Source organism: Thermobia domestica, chromosome 11, assembly GCF_964235325.1.
Source record: "Thermobia domestica chromosome 11, izTheDome1.hap1.1, whole genome shotgun sequence".
Taxonomy (NCBI): domain Eukaryota; kingdom Metazoa; phylum Arthropoda; class Insecta; order Zygentoma; family Lepismatidae; genus Thermobia; species Thermobia domestica.
The window spans coordinates 259,102,425-259,118,904 of NC_137464.1; the positions used below are offsets into that span (position 1 = coordinate 259,102,425).

The following is a 16,480-nucleotide window of genomic DNA, read 5'->3' on the forward strand; positions in this document are numbered from 1 at the left end:
AAAAAAAAACTATGTGAAAAGCAGAATGGGCCAAAATAGATTAAGTAATCTAGCACTACTCTCAATAAATGCGGACGAAGCTGAAAATATGGATGTACGGAGGTCAGTAAAGGATTTTGCTGACAGGAAAACAAGAAGGAAACCATTCAATTAATTTCTGCTACTCTTCATGAAGACTAACGTCACTGACTGCAAAGAACTAAGTCAGTCTTCCAGCGGCGTGCCGTCAAGGGGACTAGGGGACTAGGCTAGTCCCCTGGCATTTTAATTAAAGTATTTTGTGATAAATATATACCAAAGAAAACGAAAACATTGTTTGTATTTCTCTATTTTCGTAAAATAACACTATTTCAATTGTTCTGACACAACTATAGTCAGCGCCCGTATGCTGGGTGCGGCAGCGAAGTGGAGATCGGAAACGCTCGGATTTTAATCGGCTGTTCTCGGGGAAGGGAACAGGATCCAGCCAGCAAGTCCTCATATTATGTTGTCTAAGCTCTAAGCACGGGCGTTCTGTCGTAAGCGAATTTAATGCTCATTTGCTTTTTACAGTTAATAGTTTTAACGCTATTAAATTTACAGTATTATCTTGACACTTTAAGAAATCTAGTGAAGTGTGAACTTTTTAGATTGTCAATATATTTTGCAAATGACTCGAAGAATAAAGTATGGAAGGGGACTCGTCTGAGAAATCTAGTCCCTTGCAGCAAAGCGATGGCGCAAGCAGTGATATTACTTCAATTGTTATAGGGGACAGTAAGGTCGGGGAGCGGCCGTTTCAGTCTTGTATTCTGGACCATTGGATTCCTTAATTTTCAAGAAATGCAACAAATAATAACCAGTGGTAGAACAACTCCAAGCATTTCCATTTAGGTAAAAATGAAAGATTATATACATAATATCAAAACGGATTATTTTGCTTCTTCAAAATAGTTAACTGCATGTAAAACAAGAAACAAACTGTATTCTGTTCCACATAGAAAAGGACGTGTGGAATAATGATTGCTTTTGTGACATGAACAATTTTCACAAACCCAAGTTGCGCCAAGAAAAATGTTATTCACACCTGTCCACAATAACTAAATTGAAAACTTCCGGGAAACCAGAATTGATTTTCAATTGAGCAAGCAATGCAGAAGTTGATTCAAATCGAGAACTAATGAACCGATTGATTTATTCCTCTTGTTTTATGGCTAAACAAGAGCTATCATTTAGAAGTCATAACAAACAGGAAGATTCTGTCAATTAGGGAAATTATATTGAAGTAATTAAGTTACTTTCAAGTGCGACACTAAATGGACTTGCAGGGGCGCCTGAAGAAAATTTTCTAGGGAGGGGTCCATCTCCATGGTTGCTATGTTGCGTCTGGTATTTCTGGTATTTAATATACGTGGTTTGCTATATTACATATACATTTTCGTGAGCCAGAGGAAGGTCCGCGACCCACCCTGCCCTCTCATTCGGGCGCTCATGTTGATTTGTCATCTTCACAGCATGGGAGTGTTTAAAGGAACATCAAACAGAATTCAGAATTATATTATTAAATGTGTTAGTGAGTAATTCTGGATAAAATTAACTCAGAAATAAACAATACACTTCTTACAGCAATGATGTTGGACAAAACTACGCGGTACGTGAAAGACGGCAATTCATGAAAGATTTATTTGTTTTGCAGATGTTACTAGTGATTGCACTGCGACTGCTCTAAATGAGCATGCTTTCCAAATTCTCTCTCATTTTAATTGTAAGCAAAAGCTTTGTAGCACTAGGCTATGGATGGAGCTGCCACATTTTCTGGACATTTGAACGGTTTACAATCTTTTGTCAAAAGTGTTTGAGTGCACTCATCATACACTGCTACCACCACAGACTCAATCTCATTGTTCCACAGTCTGTTAAGCACATCAAGGAATGTAAAATATTTTTTAGAATAAGTGGCATTCCAAATTTCTTTTCATATTCATCGAAACGCTGTAACGCGCTTGCTGAATCAGGAAGTAACTAAGCGATTTCCAACGGTTGCCACTATAAGATGGAATTACAATTCAAAAATTGTGAATGCAGTAAATGAAAATCAAATAGAACTCTTACGGTGTTTTGAGAATATTGTAGAAGATTCAGATAATTGCGACACCGAAGCTTTCATGACTACCAAAAAAAAAAAAAAAAAAAAAAAAAAAAAAAAAAAAAAAAAAAAGTGTGAGTTAGCATTGAAGGATTTCGATTTTGCATTTCTACTAAAAGTTTTCAGTCATTTTTTTTTCGCGCACGGATATACTATTCAACATTCTTTAAAGTAAAACCTTGTATGTGAAATATTGCATCCAAAAAGTACAAAAGATGGTATCTTAACTTAGAAATGCAAGAAACGATTTTGAAGACTTATAGAAAAGTAGAATTGGATGACAACGGGAACCTTCTAATAAAAGACGTAAAGTAGATGACTGAACAGATTCAGAAATTAAATATGTGCGTCTCTTCAATGACATAATTGATACTGTGATTTCAAGATCTCAGTGAGTTACAATTTCTTGAGCTGTTAGATTTAAAGAGTTTTCAGTGCTTGAAATGTCGATTTCCTGTTTTTGACCCTTAAATCAATTTACGGGAGTTTTTTTTTTTTAATTTTAACAATTTGCGGAGTGAATTAATATAGGTTTACAGACTAGATTTTTCAAATAAAACTGTGACTGAAATTATCCATTTCTTGAAAGAAAGAGGCTTGGTAGAAGAAGCGTTTACAGAAACATATAAATTGTGTTGTTTGGTGTCAACAATATTAGTCAGGACCTCCACTCTACGGCACACATTCTCTTCGAACCTAGTCCCCTGTGAGAAAAGTCACGGCACGCCACTGCAGTCTTCCATTGTGAAGCTTATTGAATAAATTATATGTATAACAAAGTGGTTTCCATTTATGAATATTTAGGCCTAGTAGTTGCATGCATTTAACTCATTATTCACAGATACAGGGAAGTATGGTTATTTATTATGTTATCTGTCATCCCACAAAAGTGTTATTAAGGCGGGGAGCTCTGGGTATTCTCTTGCGGGAGGGCCCATAAAATATAGTTACGCCCCTGAAACAAATATTAGCTACAAACTGTCAAAAGTGATGTATAAGAAGAAGGCAAATGAAACTCAGTGGAAATTGATAAAATGACACTATTCTTCAGTCACTGGCGACTTACATATATGGTCATACATGGCGATAAATGCGAGGGTAAGTCAAAAATTATCCGTAATGTAGCTATAACTATAGTTTTTTTACATTGTTCATCCTGACATCTGTCCTTGTTTATTTCATTGTTATGCTGTTGTGGTCATGCTATGAAAGTTTTATCCTAATTTCTCCATTTGTCTTCCCTTTTGTACAGATAGATCATGGCCGTTCCATTAAAAGTTTGCACTAAAGAGGAACGACGAGCAGTGATCCGGTTTTTGTGGTGGAAATATGTATCAAGGGTCGCGATCCATCAAAGATTTTTTGGCATAATATGGGAACAATGTCTTGCCGCATCAGAGTCTACGAATGGATTGAAACATTAAAAAAGTGGTAGTACAAGTGTTACGCACGAGGAGGGGGCTGGACTAGTGACTTTATGCAACCCAAGTCTGTAGTGGATGATTTCGTATGCAGAATTCCAGACTAATTCCAGTCTGTAGTGGATGACTAATTTCCAGACGATGTGTCATTTCACCAATAGCCACTCGTCCATCTAACAGTGTTCCTCTTTGGTGCATCTGCAACAAAAGGAAAACAAATTGGGGAAATTTGGATCAAACTTTCATACCATGACCACAACAGCATAACAATCAAATAAACGAGGACACAGGTCAGCATGAGCAATGTAAGAAAAGTTATAGCAGATAATTCTAGACTTTCCCTCGTACATAAAATCTTTGCATTTGCATCGCTGTAAGCTATAATAACTAGCCTGGTGCGATCTTTTAATGAAGAACGTGATTCTTCTTCATGATAACCCTAGGCGCAATACAACCAAGACTAAGTCATTAGGAGATTCTACATCATCCGCCGTTAAACCCTGATCCATGCTATATTGTTAACGAATAAATTCTCTGTATCATATATTCATATGCAATTTATGAAATGAGAACTTCGCTCTTGGTCAGCCCGTACGAGATATACTCACCTCTAAATCTGATTTCAGTTCTTCCAACTGCGCTGGTGGCTGTTTGTCTGCTTCACACTCACAATCTACAATGACGTCAGCTGGTAGTGCTTCGAGGTCGCTGGGCTCAAGGACATGCAGCAAACAACACAATGACAAAATCAACACAGAGTCCCATTTCTCTGTTGACCTTCACAAAAAAGAAAAGAAAAAAATATAACAAACACATGAAAGAACTTATTTTACGTTTAAGACTTTTGATATAGGCCTACAGGGTGGGTAAGAAGTCACTAGGCACTAAACATTTATTATTGTTTTTGAAATTATGTTTTTATATTTAAGGTTCCTGTGAACTCCCCCTTGTCCGAGCACTTCGCCTTTTCGCCACCAGATGCTCACTTTTTCATTTAGCAATCACTGCTGGTACCTCTACTGGGAAGAACTGAAAGATCGTACCGCTCAGTTTGAATGTGTCCAGGATATCCACACTTGAAGTGGGCGGGGAGAGGAATCCAACAGTTTTTTTTTTTCGTGCACCTGCAGTCAGTCAGAGTCTATTTATACAAGCCGTGTTGTTCAGCCGCAGGGCAAAACCTCAACCATTGATGAGTAACATAAATCTTTTCTTTTTGCAGGTAGGAATAGAGTTTTGTACGAAAAACGGGAATTAGGTTGCAGAGAACGTCATTCACATCGCGTTGATAAATTATCTTTCGTATGTTTATCACATGAAACTCTTTTCTTTTTTTTGATTATTACCAGAATATGAGATAAAAAGAACCTAAATGGTTCTTTGTATACAGAAAACAGACAAACAATACTAATATTTTCTTACATATCAGTATTATATATGATTTTTTTTTCTGAAGTGTATGATGCATGAAAAATGGACAAAATGAATTTTGACTTTTCTATTTGTCCCTATCCTTCTGAGTAGAGAGAATGATGTGGCGCAACTAAAGGGCCTGCAGGGCCCACAACATTGAGAGGCCCAGAACAGAAAGAGGCCCATTTCAGTATCGAAGTTAAACTTTATAATGTTAAGATGTTAAAAATTATGTGATGTTCCAACTATATCTCATTTTTACCTATGAAGACGGTAACACCTGAGCGATTATTTAGTAAATTAAATGCCAACAAAACTTTTACTGACCAGCGAAAACATTATGACCACTCGCTACTTTTTGAACGAAATCATCGGGCTGAGATAAGAGCTACAAGGCATAACACAACCGCGCGCCAAACACGACAAGAATCTCACTCGATTAGTCAGTGTGATGCTTGTGCCTTGAATGGGGAATGACGACGATATATCAGGGTGACTAAGTGGCTGGGAGCTTCATTTCGGAAACAACGCGACTTGTCGAGTTTTCGCGATCTGCCGTGCTTATGTATTTCAAAGATGGGAAAAGAACAGTGAAACCAGCATCGAACCAAACAACAAAAAGTGGGACGACCACACCTCATTAAAAATGTCGGATGTTGTAGACTCTCGAATTTGGTATAGCAGAATAGACGAAAACTATAGCACAATATAATAATAATAATAATAATAATAATAATAATAATAATAATAATAATAATAATAATAATAATAATGTGCATTTTTTTGCATATGAGCAAGTTGTGACTCACTAGATAGAACATAGAAAGTCAAAACTGTTCTCTGTAAATTTTACGTGACTCATGAATGTGAAAAGAGGGGGTCCGTTTAACATTTTTGCGGGGAGGCCCATTCGTCCTTACTTACGCTACTGAGAGAATGTAAGGTAAAATAATAACACCAATATATATATATATATATAGATAGATAGATAGATAGATAGATAGATAATCCTGGCGCAACAGTCCCTTGTGATCTGAGCCTGCAGCGGGCTTATGTTAGTAGTAAGCACAACCACACCCAACGTTGCCGGCTGTCTAGATTGAAGTCCGCTATCTTTTAGTTTCCCAACTTTTCTCTCGATATTTGGTCAACACAGAAATGTTTGAGTGCCACACCGGGAATTAATTCCTGGACGATGCACACCGTATCACTTTCGCTAATCATTTGGTAAAATTCAGGTTAGGGTGGTACTGAATTAATTTTGGAATATGCCATTTCTCATAAGGTAAAGTTCAAAAGTATTGTGACATAATTAAAAAGCTCATTATCAACCACGTATTCTTGCCTCTAATATCTCTAAAAGTTTTCGAGTTATGTGTCAAAAATGGTTGAAACACTTGAAGTTAGTTTAGTAACTTGAAGAAGATAGTGGGCTTATACATACATGATTAGAATTGCTCCAATTTTTATTTTTATTCTTCTTTCTCGTAAAGAAATACAAAATCATAATTTCAACCATTTTGGTACATTTTTCATAATTTGAAGCGCGAACAGCCGGTTTCTTTCCTTACGTTTTGAACTTGGGATTTATATTCTCCTTGTCACTTATCGTGAAAGTCATATAGTAACATGGGTCACAAAGCTAGAATATCTTATGCGACAGAGGTAATGACAATTTCATCTCTCAAGATCTGTTAAATTTGACATTTATTGAATGATATCGGTTTTATAATACGAATAAATTTTTCGCAATAAGGTGCGTATAGTGGTCGTAAGAAATGGCAAAAGCTACCACTGACCTTTATAGTTTGACTCATGCTTTTTCGATCATGGTATTCCTCTTAAATTTTGCAAAGGACAGTATCATTTTAATTATCTTAACCTAATTTCCTAAAGCATCTCATTCGTACGCTAAAAGAAAGATTTCTATTTTTTATGTATAAGAATTCAGGGGATGCAAATTTATTCAAAATTCCTTTACAATTAAAGCCGCCTAAACAGATATTCCTTCGAGATTTCTGTATTTTGAAAACAATTCACGATTTCAGTTCTTTGTATTTACTTGTTTCCATGTTTATTTATATCAATACTGTATGATCAGTTCCCAGAATCATTTTAGTTCCCCGGTAAATCCATTTATAACAAGCTCCAAATACTGCTACAATTTTAATGCGGTTTCAGGAGAATCTGCATATCTCATCCTTTTGTTACTCTCTATATATTCATCTACTACGTAAACAAACATCAGTGAAAGAAAGAGGCTGAGAGCTAGCATGTGCTCCGTGAGGAACGTTGTCATAACTTGCACTGATATATCTAGAGAGTCTAGTGTTGCCACGAGACGAAACGAGACAAGACGAGACTTCTGGCTGTGTCGTCTCGTCTAGAAAAGATGTGTCCGTCTCGTCTCGTATCGAATGGTTCTGTCTCGTCTCGTGGCAACACCAGAAAGGCTGAGGCCCACAAAAGAGCTGTTAAACCAAGTGGTTAAAATTATAACTTTTAACCTAGTTTGGTTAACAGAGCGCAACACAAAACCCGACTGCAATCCTCCAGCAACGACTGCTTAGTTTCGACTGAACCCGTAATTACTTCGATAGGAACATTTGTCAATACCGTCAGTACAGACGAAAGGCAAGATTTCCCCATTTATTCTGATATCCTTTTTTCAGAACCCCTGGCGCCACTTCAACAAATAAGGAGGCCTATGTAACTTTCCCATTTAAAAAATGGTTTATCTTCGAATAACAGCATAAAAGGATAAAAAAGATAAATTTTATTGTCAAATCAGAATCTTTTTCGAAACTCAGTGTCGAGAAAGGCTGACACGTTTCTGTCTTGGTTCGGAACGAGAAAGACCATGAAACAATAGTTAGTTACTGATAAAATTGCCACTTCTACGCATACTTGTACTTCTATTAAAGGATTTTTATACGTAGATATCTCCACCAGCCCCCGGAATAAAATCTTCTGAAACACTGATCTCAATGAACGCTTTACATTGTATTTGAATCTGGAGCACTATCACAAAATAATTAAACTTGAATCGATTGAAAAATGGAAGTGAAAGCTGTTTGTAAGAATCATTTTTAAAAAGTGCTTTAGGTATTCCCTGTTCTTTGTAGGGTTTGAAACGTTGAATCATTTGGATCATTTGAAATAATAAAAGATGGTATACATTTCGAAGGCAAATAATTTATTCCGAGTTAATAAATTTTTAAGCAAATTCAGAAACTGTGTTTGTATTTTTCGAGACACGAGACAAGACGTTTTACGAAACGTTTCGTATTGTATCGTGTCTCGCTTCAAAGAGTCCTCGTCTCGTTGCAACACTAAGAGAGTCTTACGCATTATCTTTCCAAGAAAATGAGCTAGAAACTTGAAAAGAACATTCAGTCAATTGTTATCATAGAATATACTATGGGCATAGCCGCTGATGTGTAGAAGGTGACACAGGCGGAATTTGTTTTTGGCGAGTTGGAGCTGTGGGGCTCTATTATTTGGATTGGAAACATTGGTTCAAAAATATTTTACATTTAGCATACATACATATACACATATCATACGCACACACACACACACATACGTACATGTGTGTTACATACACTTTAATTAATGTGTGGATCTAAGGACAAGGTTCGGTTCGCCCACCCAAAAACCGCCTCTGGGAGGTGGATTGGAAGCGCACCCCTGAAACATAGAATTATGCTAATCGTAATCTTCTGAGATAGACTACCCCCCGAGGAATAAGTAAATAAATAAAAATAGTTTATTAATGTTTATCTTCCGTATACGATTAATTGAAAAATTTTAGTGTCTCAACAATGAGAGCCATATACAGGTAATCCTGCGTTCCTGGCGGAACTTCCCTAGTTGCGGACAAAATTTCATACTATAAACTCTTTTCGGCTCTCTCCCTCACGGTAGGTTTTTTTTTTTTTTTTTATCTATTATCTACTCCCTTGGAGTAACTGTTACTCTGTATTTTCACGGGCTTGCTACCGTCAGAATGAATATCTTGGCTGCCTTCCCAGCTACCCAATCAGCATGCAATAGATACATGCAATAACAATCAAATCCCATACAAACTACTCTACCCATCAAATATTTTAACATGGAAAGTTCTTTTACGCAACGTATTTCGTTTGTTTAAAATGGAATAGACCTAAATACATCTTTTTTTTTTTTAATGTTCTTCTGGAGATTCGATAGCGAGACCGCTCACATCAAAAAATGAGAGAATTAGTGCTCTGACAATCTGGTAGAAATACAACATGCCATATGTACATTACTGTGATTACATTGCTATTTATTCAATGATTATTTTGCTTAGAGTTTTCTTACTCTCCAGGGTACTCTTCAAGGATATACAATTACTCTTCACTTATGTCGCGAAAAAATATTCAGCTTGCAAATTTATTTCGAGAACTTCTCATTCCCTAATACATGTTTATACTCTCAATTTGTGCGTACAACCGACAAACTTACACAGAATCTCAACAGAGTTCAAATGTGAGGTGTCTGCTGTGAAACAAAGGTCAGTTATATGGGAGGGGATTTTAGAGTGCAGCTCTAGGAACACTGTGGGCTTTTAGAGTGTAATTCTAGGAACGCTGTAGGGGGCCATCCCGCTCCACCTGAGACAAAAAAAAAAAGGAATGAAAAGAAATCTGGCGGCACACAACTAATTCACACTGGTTACAAAGCAGGCACAACAAAGTTCTGAATGAAATATGTTTATTTTTTTTTTTTTTTTGCACTATTCCATTTTCCGAACAATAACATTTACCGATGACTTGTTAGCCCCTCCACCACAGCCACCATGAAAACAAATTCAATCGGAATTTGGCCAGCTCGTTTGATCACGAATAATTATCGTTTGATCCCAAGCATAATGACGTATTACACACAATTTGGCTAGGGCTTGTTAGCCCTTGATAATCGGCATGTACCATTCCATAGACATTTCAATCGTAAATAGGTAAGCAAAGTTTCGTTAGTTTCTGGTAGAAAGTATGACAGATAAAGTTGATTGTTTATTTAACAATGGTGGCCTCTAACAATGAAACTAACAACAACAACTGAAATCGACAAGTACCATTTCATAGATAACTCAGTGGTAATCCGATGGGTGTGCCAAGTTTGGTCAGTTTCTGGTACAAAATATAGCAAAGTTGATTCTTTGTTTAACGATGGTGGCCTTCAACAATGAAACTAACAACAATATGTGGAATCAACACGTACTATTTCCTAGATATTTCAATCTTAAATGGGTGTGCAAAGTTTGGTTAGTTTGTGGTAGAAAGTATGTAAGATAAAGTTGATTGTTTATTTAACAAAGAAGAAATCCAATGATTGTTTATTTAACAATGGTGATCTTCAACAATGAAACTAACAACAATATGTGGAATCCACACGTACCATTGCCTAGATATTTCAATCTTAAATGGGTGTGCCAAGTTTGGCCAGTTTGTGGTAGAAAGTATGGCAGATAAAGTTGATTGTTCATTTAACAATGGTGGCCTCTAACAATGAAAGTAACAACAATAAGTGAAATCAACACGCACCATTCCATAGATATCTCAATCGTAAATGAGTGTGCCAAGTTTGGTTAGTTTGTGGTAGAAAATATTACAGATAAAGTTGACTGTATATTTAATAATGGAGAAATCCAACCATTGTTTATATAACAATGGTGGCCTTCAATAATGAAACTAACAACAATATGTGAAATCGACACATAGCATTCCCTAGATATTTCAACTTTAAATGGGTGTGCAAAGTTTGGTCAGTTTGTGGTAGAACGTATGGCCGTTAAAGTTGATTGTTTATTTAACAATGGTGGCCTCTAACAATGAAACTATCAGCAATATGTGAAATCGACCCATATCGTTCCATAGATATCTTAATCTTAAATGAGTCTGCAAATTTTGTTTATGTTGTTGTAGAAAGTGTGTCAGAAAAACTTGATTGTTTCTTTAACAATGGTGGCCTTCAACAATGAAACTAACAACAATATGTGAAATCGACACATACCATTCCCTAGATATTCCAATCTTAAATGGGTGTGCAAAGTTTGGTCAGTTTCTGTTAAAAAGTGTGGCACGTAAAGTTGATTTTTTATTTAACAATGGTGGCCTCTAACAATGAAACTAACAAAAATAAGTGAAATCGACACGTACCGTTTCATAGATATCTCAATGGTAAATGAGTGCGCCAAATTTGATTAGTTTTTGGTAGAAAGAGTGTAAGATAAAGTTGATTGTTTATGTAACAATTTAGAAATCCAAAGATTGTTTATTTAACAATGGTGGCCTTCAACAATGAAAGAACAACAATATGTGAAATCGACACATACCATTCCATAGATATCTCAAACGTTCATAAGTGTGAAAAGTTTGCTTAGTTTGTGGTAGAAATTATGACAGATAAAGTTAATCGTTTATTTAACAATAGAGAAATCCAACGAATGTTTATTTAACAATGGTGATCTTCAACAATGAAACTAACAACAATATGAGAAAACGACACATACCATTCCATAGATATCTCAATCGTTCATAAGTGTGAAAAGTTTGCTTAGTTTGTGGTAGAAATTATGACAGATAAAGTTAATCGTTTATTTAACAATAGAGAAATCCAACGAATGTTTATTTAACAATGGTGATCTTCAACAATGAAACTAACAACAATATGAGAAAACGACACATATCTTTCCCTAGATATTTTAATCTTAAATGTGTGTGCAAGGTTTGGCCAGTTTCTGGTAGGAAGTATGGCAGATAAAGTTGATTGTTCATTTAACAATGGCGGCCTCTAACAATGAAAGTAACAACAATAGGTGAAATCGACACGTACCATTCCATTGATATCTCAATCGTAAATGAGTGTGCCAAGCTTGGTTAGTTTGTGATAGAAAGTATGGCAGATAAAGTTGATTGTTTATCTAACAATGGAGAAATCCAACGATTGTTTATTTAACAATGGCGGCCTCGGACAATGAAACTAACAACAATATGTGAAATCGACTGGTACCATTCAGTAGATATCTCAGTTGTAATCCGATGGGTATGTCAAGTTTGGTCAGTTTGTGGTAGAAAGTGTGGCAGATAAAGTTGATTGTTTATTTAACAATGGTGGCCTCTAATAATGAAACTAACAACAATATGTGGAATCCACACGTACCATTCCCTAGATATTTCAATCTTAAATGGGTGTGCAAAGTTTGGTCAGTTTCTGGTAGAAAGTACGGCAGATAAAGTTGATTGTTTACTTAACAATGGTGGCCTCTAACAATGAAACTAATAACAATATCTGAAATCGACACGTACCATTCCCTAGATTTTGTAACGTCCATTAACCAGATTATATCCGTTTTTGCTTAATTTTTGAACTGTTTATTTTATATTTGATTGTTTTAATTTTATTAGTTGTATATGTTAACATTGGTGACGGTGGCGCCATCTATCGTTTTAGACACAAACTGTTTGGACGTTCTGAATAACCTTAAGTAAACGATACAACTTTTGTATGACTATACATTACCCAATAGCTTTATATATGAATTTCACAATATGATAATTTTCAGTAAGATGACCAATCATGTCACTGTCATGGAGCGTTCGCAGATTGAAGCACACTACGAGAAGTGGATTTCAGTCATTGCTGTGCAAAGGCGGTAGCATACAGTGAAGGGTGGAAATACAAGCGTCCGGCCGGAGACAATGAAGGATTGTCATAGAAAGCTTATGACCACAGGCTCGGTTACGTACGAAAGGAAAAAGTGCTGCTCGCTACATAACATTGTTAGAAGAATGTGGCTCTGGTGCAGTCTGCAGAAATCTACATGACAGAGTGCTTGCACAAATGGACTGTCGAGGGATGTGGCGGGGTACGTGCAATTGTACAAAGAAGTAATGTTTCGCCCATGGAAACCTCATTTCATACACGAGCTGACATCTAAAGACTGCGACTGAAAAATTTCTACAGAAGGTCGTGGATTCCATCCCCGTTCGTTGAAGAAAACTGGTGGATCTTTCAGGTGCCTCTTGCCGGTGCCACAGGGGTGTAGCCAAGGGGGGTGGCCATCGGGGCCAGGCCCCCCCAAATGGTTTACTGGCCCCCCCAAATGACCAGCTTTTAAAACATCATAGTAAAACTATCTCGCTTCATTCATTTAAAAGTAACAAAGTTTATTGACAATTAATAATTTATGGTAAAATAATATGGAGAAATATTGTTTTTCCATACCGATCGAAAAATAGTATAGTATCTCTTCCTTATACCGATCGAAAAATTGGATACTTTTTTGTGACAGCAGATTACACAATTTACTGCGATTTATATTTGACAGTTTGAAGATAAACGTTTTAACAAGGTACTACAAATACAGGCATAAAACAAAGATACTAAACTGATTTGTAAGTACAGTATATTTTATATGCTTTAACAAGTGTTTTAAAAGACATAGAGGATCGAAAATTTGATGAGAAACAAGGCTTTTATTCAATTTGGATTTCATTCGCTCTCTTTTATTTCTACTCAGTGTAATAAAATATTTTTTTTAGTCACGAATAATAAATAAATATTTTTGTCAGAAAACCATAAAGAAATTAAGTGAAATTTCAAAGAAAATCAATCTTGTGTAGATAGGTTCTGTACACAAGGTCTTAAATTTAAATATAAAGGTAACGAAGAAAAGTTTTGTTGCTTTTTCACCCACCACCTTCGAACATCGATATGTCACCTAACCTGGAAGATCAAAAATAGTCCCCATCAGCATCGACGACCTTCTGAAAACGTTCTGGAAGGCCATGCAATCCATCGCGGTAGAACTTGGTGGGCCGTGAAACGAAGAAAGTATGAGGTGCATTTTGGACTTTACTAGGGATTTGAACTGACGTCCTCTAAGGTGATTGTCCAAAGAATGGAACAGGTGATAATCGGACGGTGCAATACCCGGGGAATATAGTGGTTGCAATATTGTTTCCCATCCAAGGCGGAAAATGGTGTTTTGAGTCATCCTAGCCACGTGGGACTTAGCGTTGTCCCGTAAACGAGGACCCATTTGCAATTCAGAAGTAATGGCTCCATACTTTTGAGTATTTGTTGACCTCAGCTCAACTGCTGACAGTACACAGTTGCATTGATACTCTGACCAGCTGGTAGCAGTTCCCGATGCACGATGCACCAAACACACAGAAGGACCTTCTTCTGGTACAGTGCTGGTTTTTGCTGTTTTGAAATCGGTTCATGGGATGCTAACCAATGATGACGGCGCCGTGGAGCTTCGTATAGGACCCACTTTTTATCACATGTCAACGCCCTGTCCAGAAATGGCTCCGAAACAGTAAATAAACACAGGCAACTGCCGCGTTACCTTCTGGCCCGGAGTCAAAATATGAGAGACCCATCGACCCAACTTGTAGTGCTTCACAAGTTGATGGATGTGCTGCCGAATGGTTTCACCACGTACTGAATTGTAGTCCCAGTTCCTCTTTGTAGATGTGTTGGTCTTCCTGCACGTGGTGTTTTCGGGTGTTTCGTCATCTTTCTTAAACTTGTTAAACCATCGCTGCAATGTCCGCGTCGTCACGACACCCTCACCAAAGGCCTGGCATATCTTCTGTCCCGCTACAGCGGCGTTTGACCTCTATTTGAACTCGTTCAGCATACATGCTATTATGACTCTCTGTGGATGTCCCATGTTCCCTCTGTCTTTACACAAGTTCCCGGTGTGTCTGAATTGCAGCAACCAGGTAGTATGCTGGATATACCCACACCAACAACTGACGTTCGCCTTATCTCCACTCGCATTCAACTCACAGTGTGAGGTCCAATTGAACATAGCCTCCACGAAAAGGGAAAGAACTTTCTTGGTTACCTGTATAGTTATGCACAAAAGTATAGCGTTTTGTCCCGGGCAGTAGTTCTTGATTAAGCATAATAAAAACTATCTTGAATATAATTTATGGATAATAATAATAATAATAATAATAATAATAATAATAATAATAATAATAATAATAATAATAATAATAATAATAATAGGCTAAAAGAAAACCAAAAGTTTCCTTTCTTTCAGGCCTCAAAAACACTAGCAGCAGCACATTTTTTTGGCTTTGTCCATAGTAGCTGCCCCCCCCCTCAAAAGCGACGCCCCCCCCTACACAAACCTGCTGGCTACACCCCTGCGGTGCCAACATCGAGTTTTGAGCTATAAAAACATGTGTTGTCCTAGTTCATAATGCGTGTGTACGCAAAGTTTCATTGAAGTTGATTAAATATTTGGTTAACATTACAGCAAGTTTTCAATGCGTACTAGCATCTCGATCCTGTGGATTAAATTATTCTTAATTTCTGGTAGTAAAAGATTTCGTTATTTGCTCTTAAATAATGAATGAAATGAAATGAAATGAAAAATGTCTTTATTGAAGTGGGCGAGGTTCAGCCATGGCTGCTCTACCACCTAACCCTTGTCAAAAGAATACAATATTAAACATTACACATCAAAAGGAACAGAAAAAAAAAACTTTAAAAAAAATACAAGTAAAAGAATAAATCAGAAAATAAACAAGTGACATATGCAATAAAAAGTATCGATATTGTTGGATTTAACTAAGTTGTTACATAAAACTGTACATGTCGTAAGTGCCAGAGGCCAGTCGCTGGGATTTCATCAAATGTGATTTTAATAAATTTCGAAATGAATTAAATGACTTTATTTCCGTGAGAGCTTTTGGTATCGCATTCCATACTCCCGGACCTGCTCTAGAAAATGATCCTTGTACTATCTTCAGTTTAAGTCTTTGTACATTGAATTTCTCACTGTTACGCGTAACGTGAGAGTGAATTTGTGACCGCTTTGTAAATTTACAATATAAATATTGTGGGGATTGAGTTTTAAGGATTTTATATATCAGACAACTATAGCGTAGGTATCTTCTTCTCGACATTGTTAAAATGTCGTTTCTATTTAGCACTGGTAGGATATGTTCCGATTTCTTTAAGTTGAAGGCAAACCTAATGCACGAGTTCTGTATTTTCCGTATAGTTTTAGAATTGTAAACGGAGAGAGATGGTCCATATACAGCATCACAGTAGTCTAATAACGGTAAAACAAGAACTTGTGTGAGATATAATTTCATAGACTGAGATAGAAAGTCCTTGGCTTTGTAAAGTCGACGTAATAAAGTAATAAAATAATATAAATAAGATGTAAGAAAGGCGTCCAATAGGTTATCTATCTAGGCAAGAAGGGAGAAGAGAAGCATAATTATGTTTGACACGCACGCTAAGGACATTGTGGGAAACCCGGCTGCGCAATTTGAGATCAGTCGGAACAAAGCAGTGGCAGTGACCAAAATGTTTGTGTAACGCCGCGAACAATGGATTCGCAAAAGTGACAGGAGATGACACCTAGATCCACCATTGAGATCCTAAGAGCAAGCAGGAGTCAATTTCCTCTTCCGAGATCTGAAAAAACACCTCCGGGTACAACGAGGTCCAACAGGTAACTTCC

The 16,480-nt window shown here is 36.8% G+C and overlaps 1 protein-coding gene across 4 annotated transcripts in view; it reads right to left on the reverse strand.

The window, feature by feature from the left end:
- Window positions 1-16,480, reverse strand: part of LOC145664982 (uncharacterized) — a 536,351-nt gene that overhangs the window by 44,801 nt on the left and 475,070 nt on the right. For all 4 annotated transcript variants that reach the window (XM_081732149.1, XM_081732151.1, XM_081732150.1 and 1 more), the window contains one exon: window positions 4,155-4,323. In XM_081732149.1, the coding sequence (XP_081588275.1) occupies window positions 4,155-4,323 (169 nt within the window). The remainder of the gene's footprint in view (window positions 1-4,154; window positions 4,324-16,480) is intronic.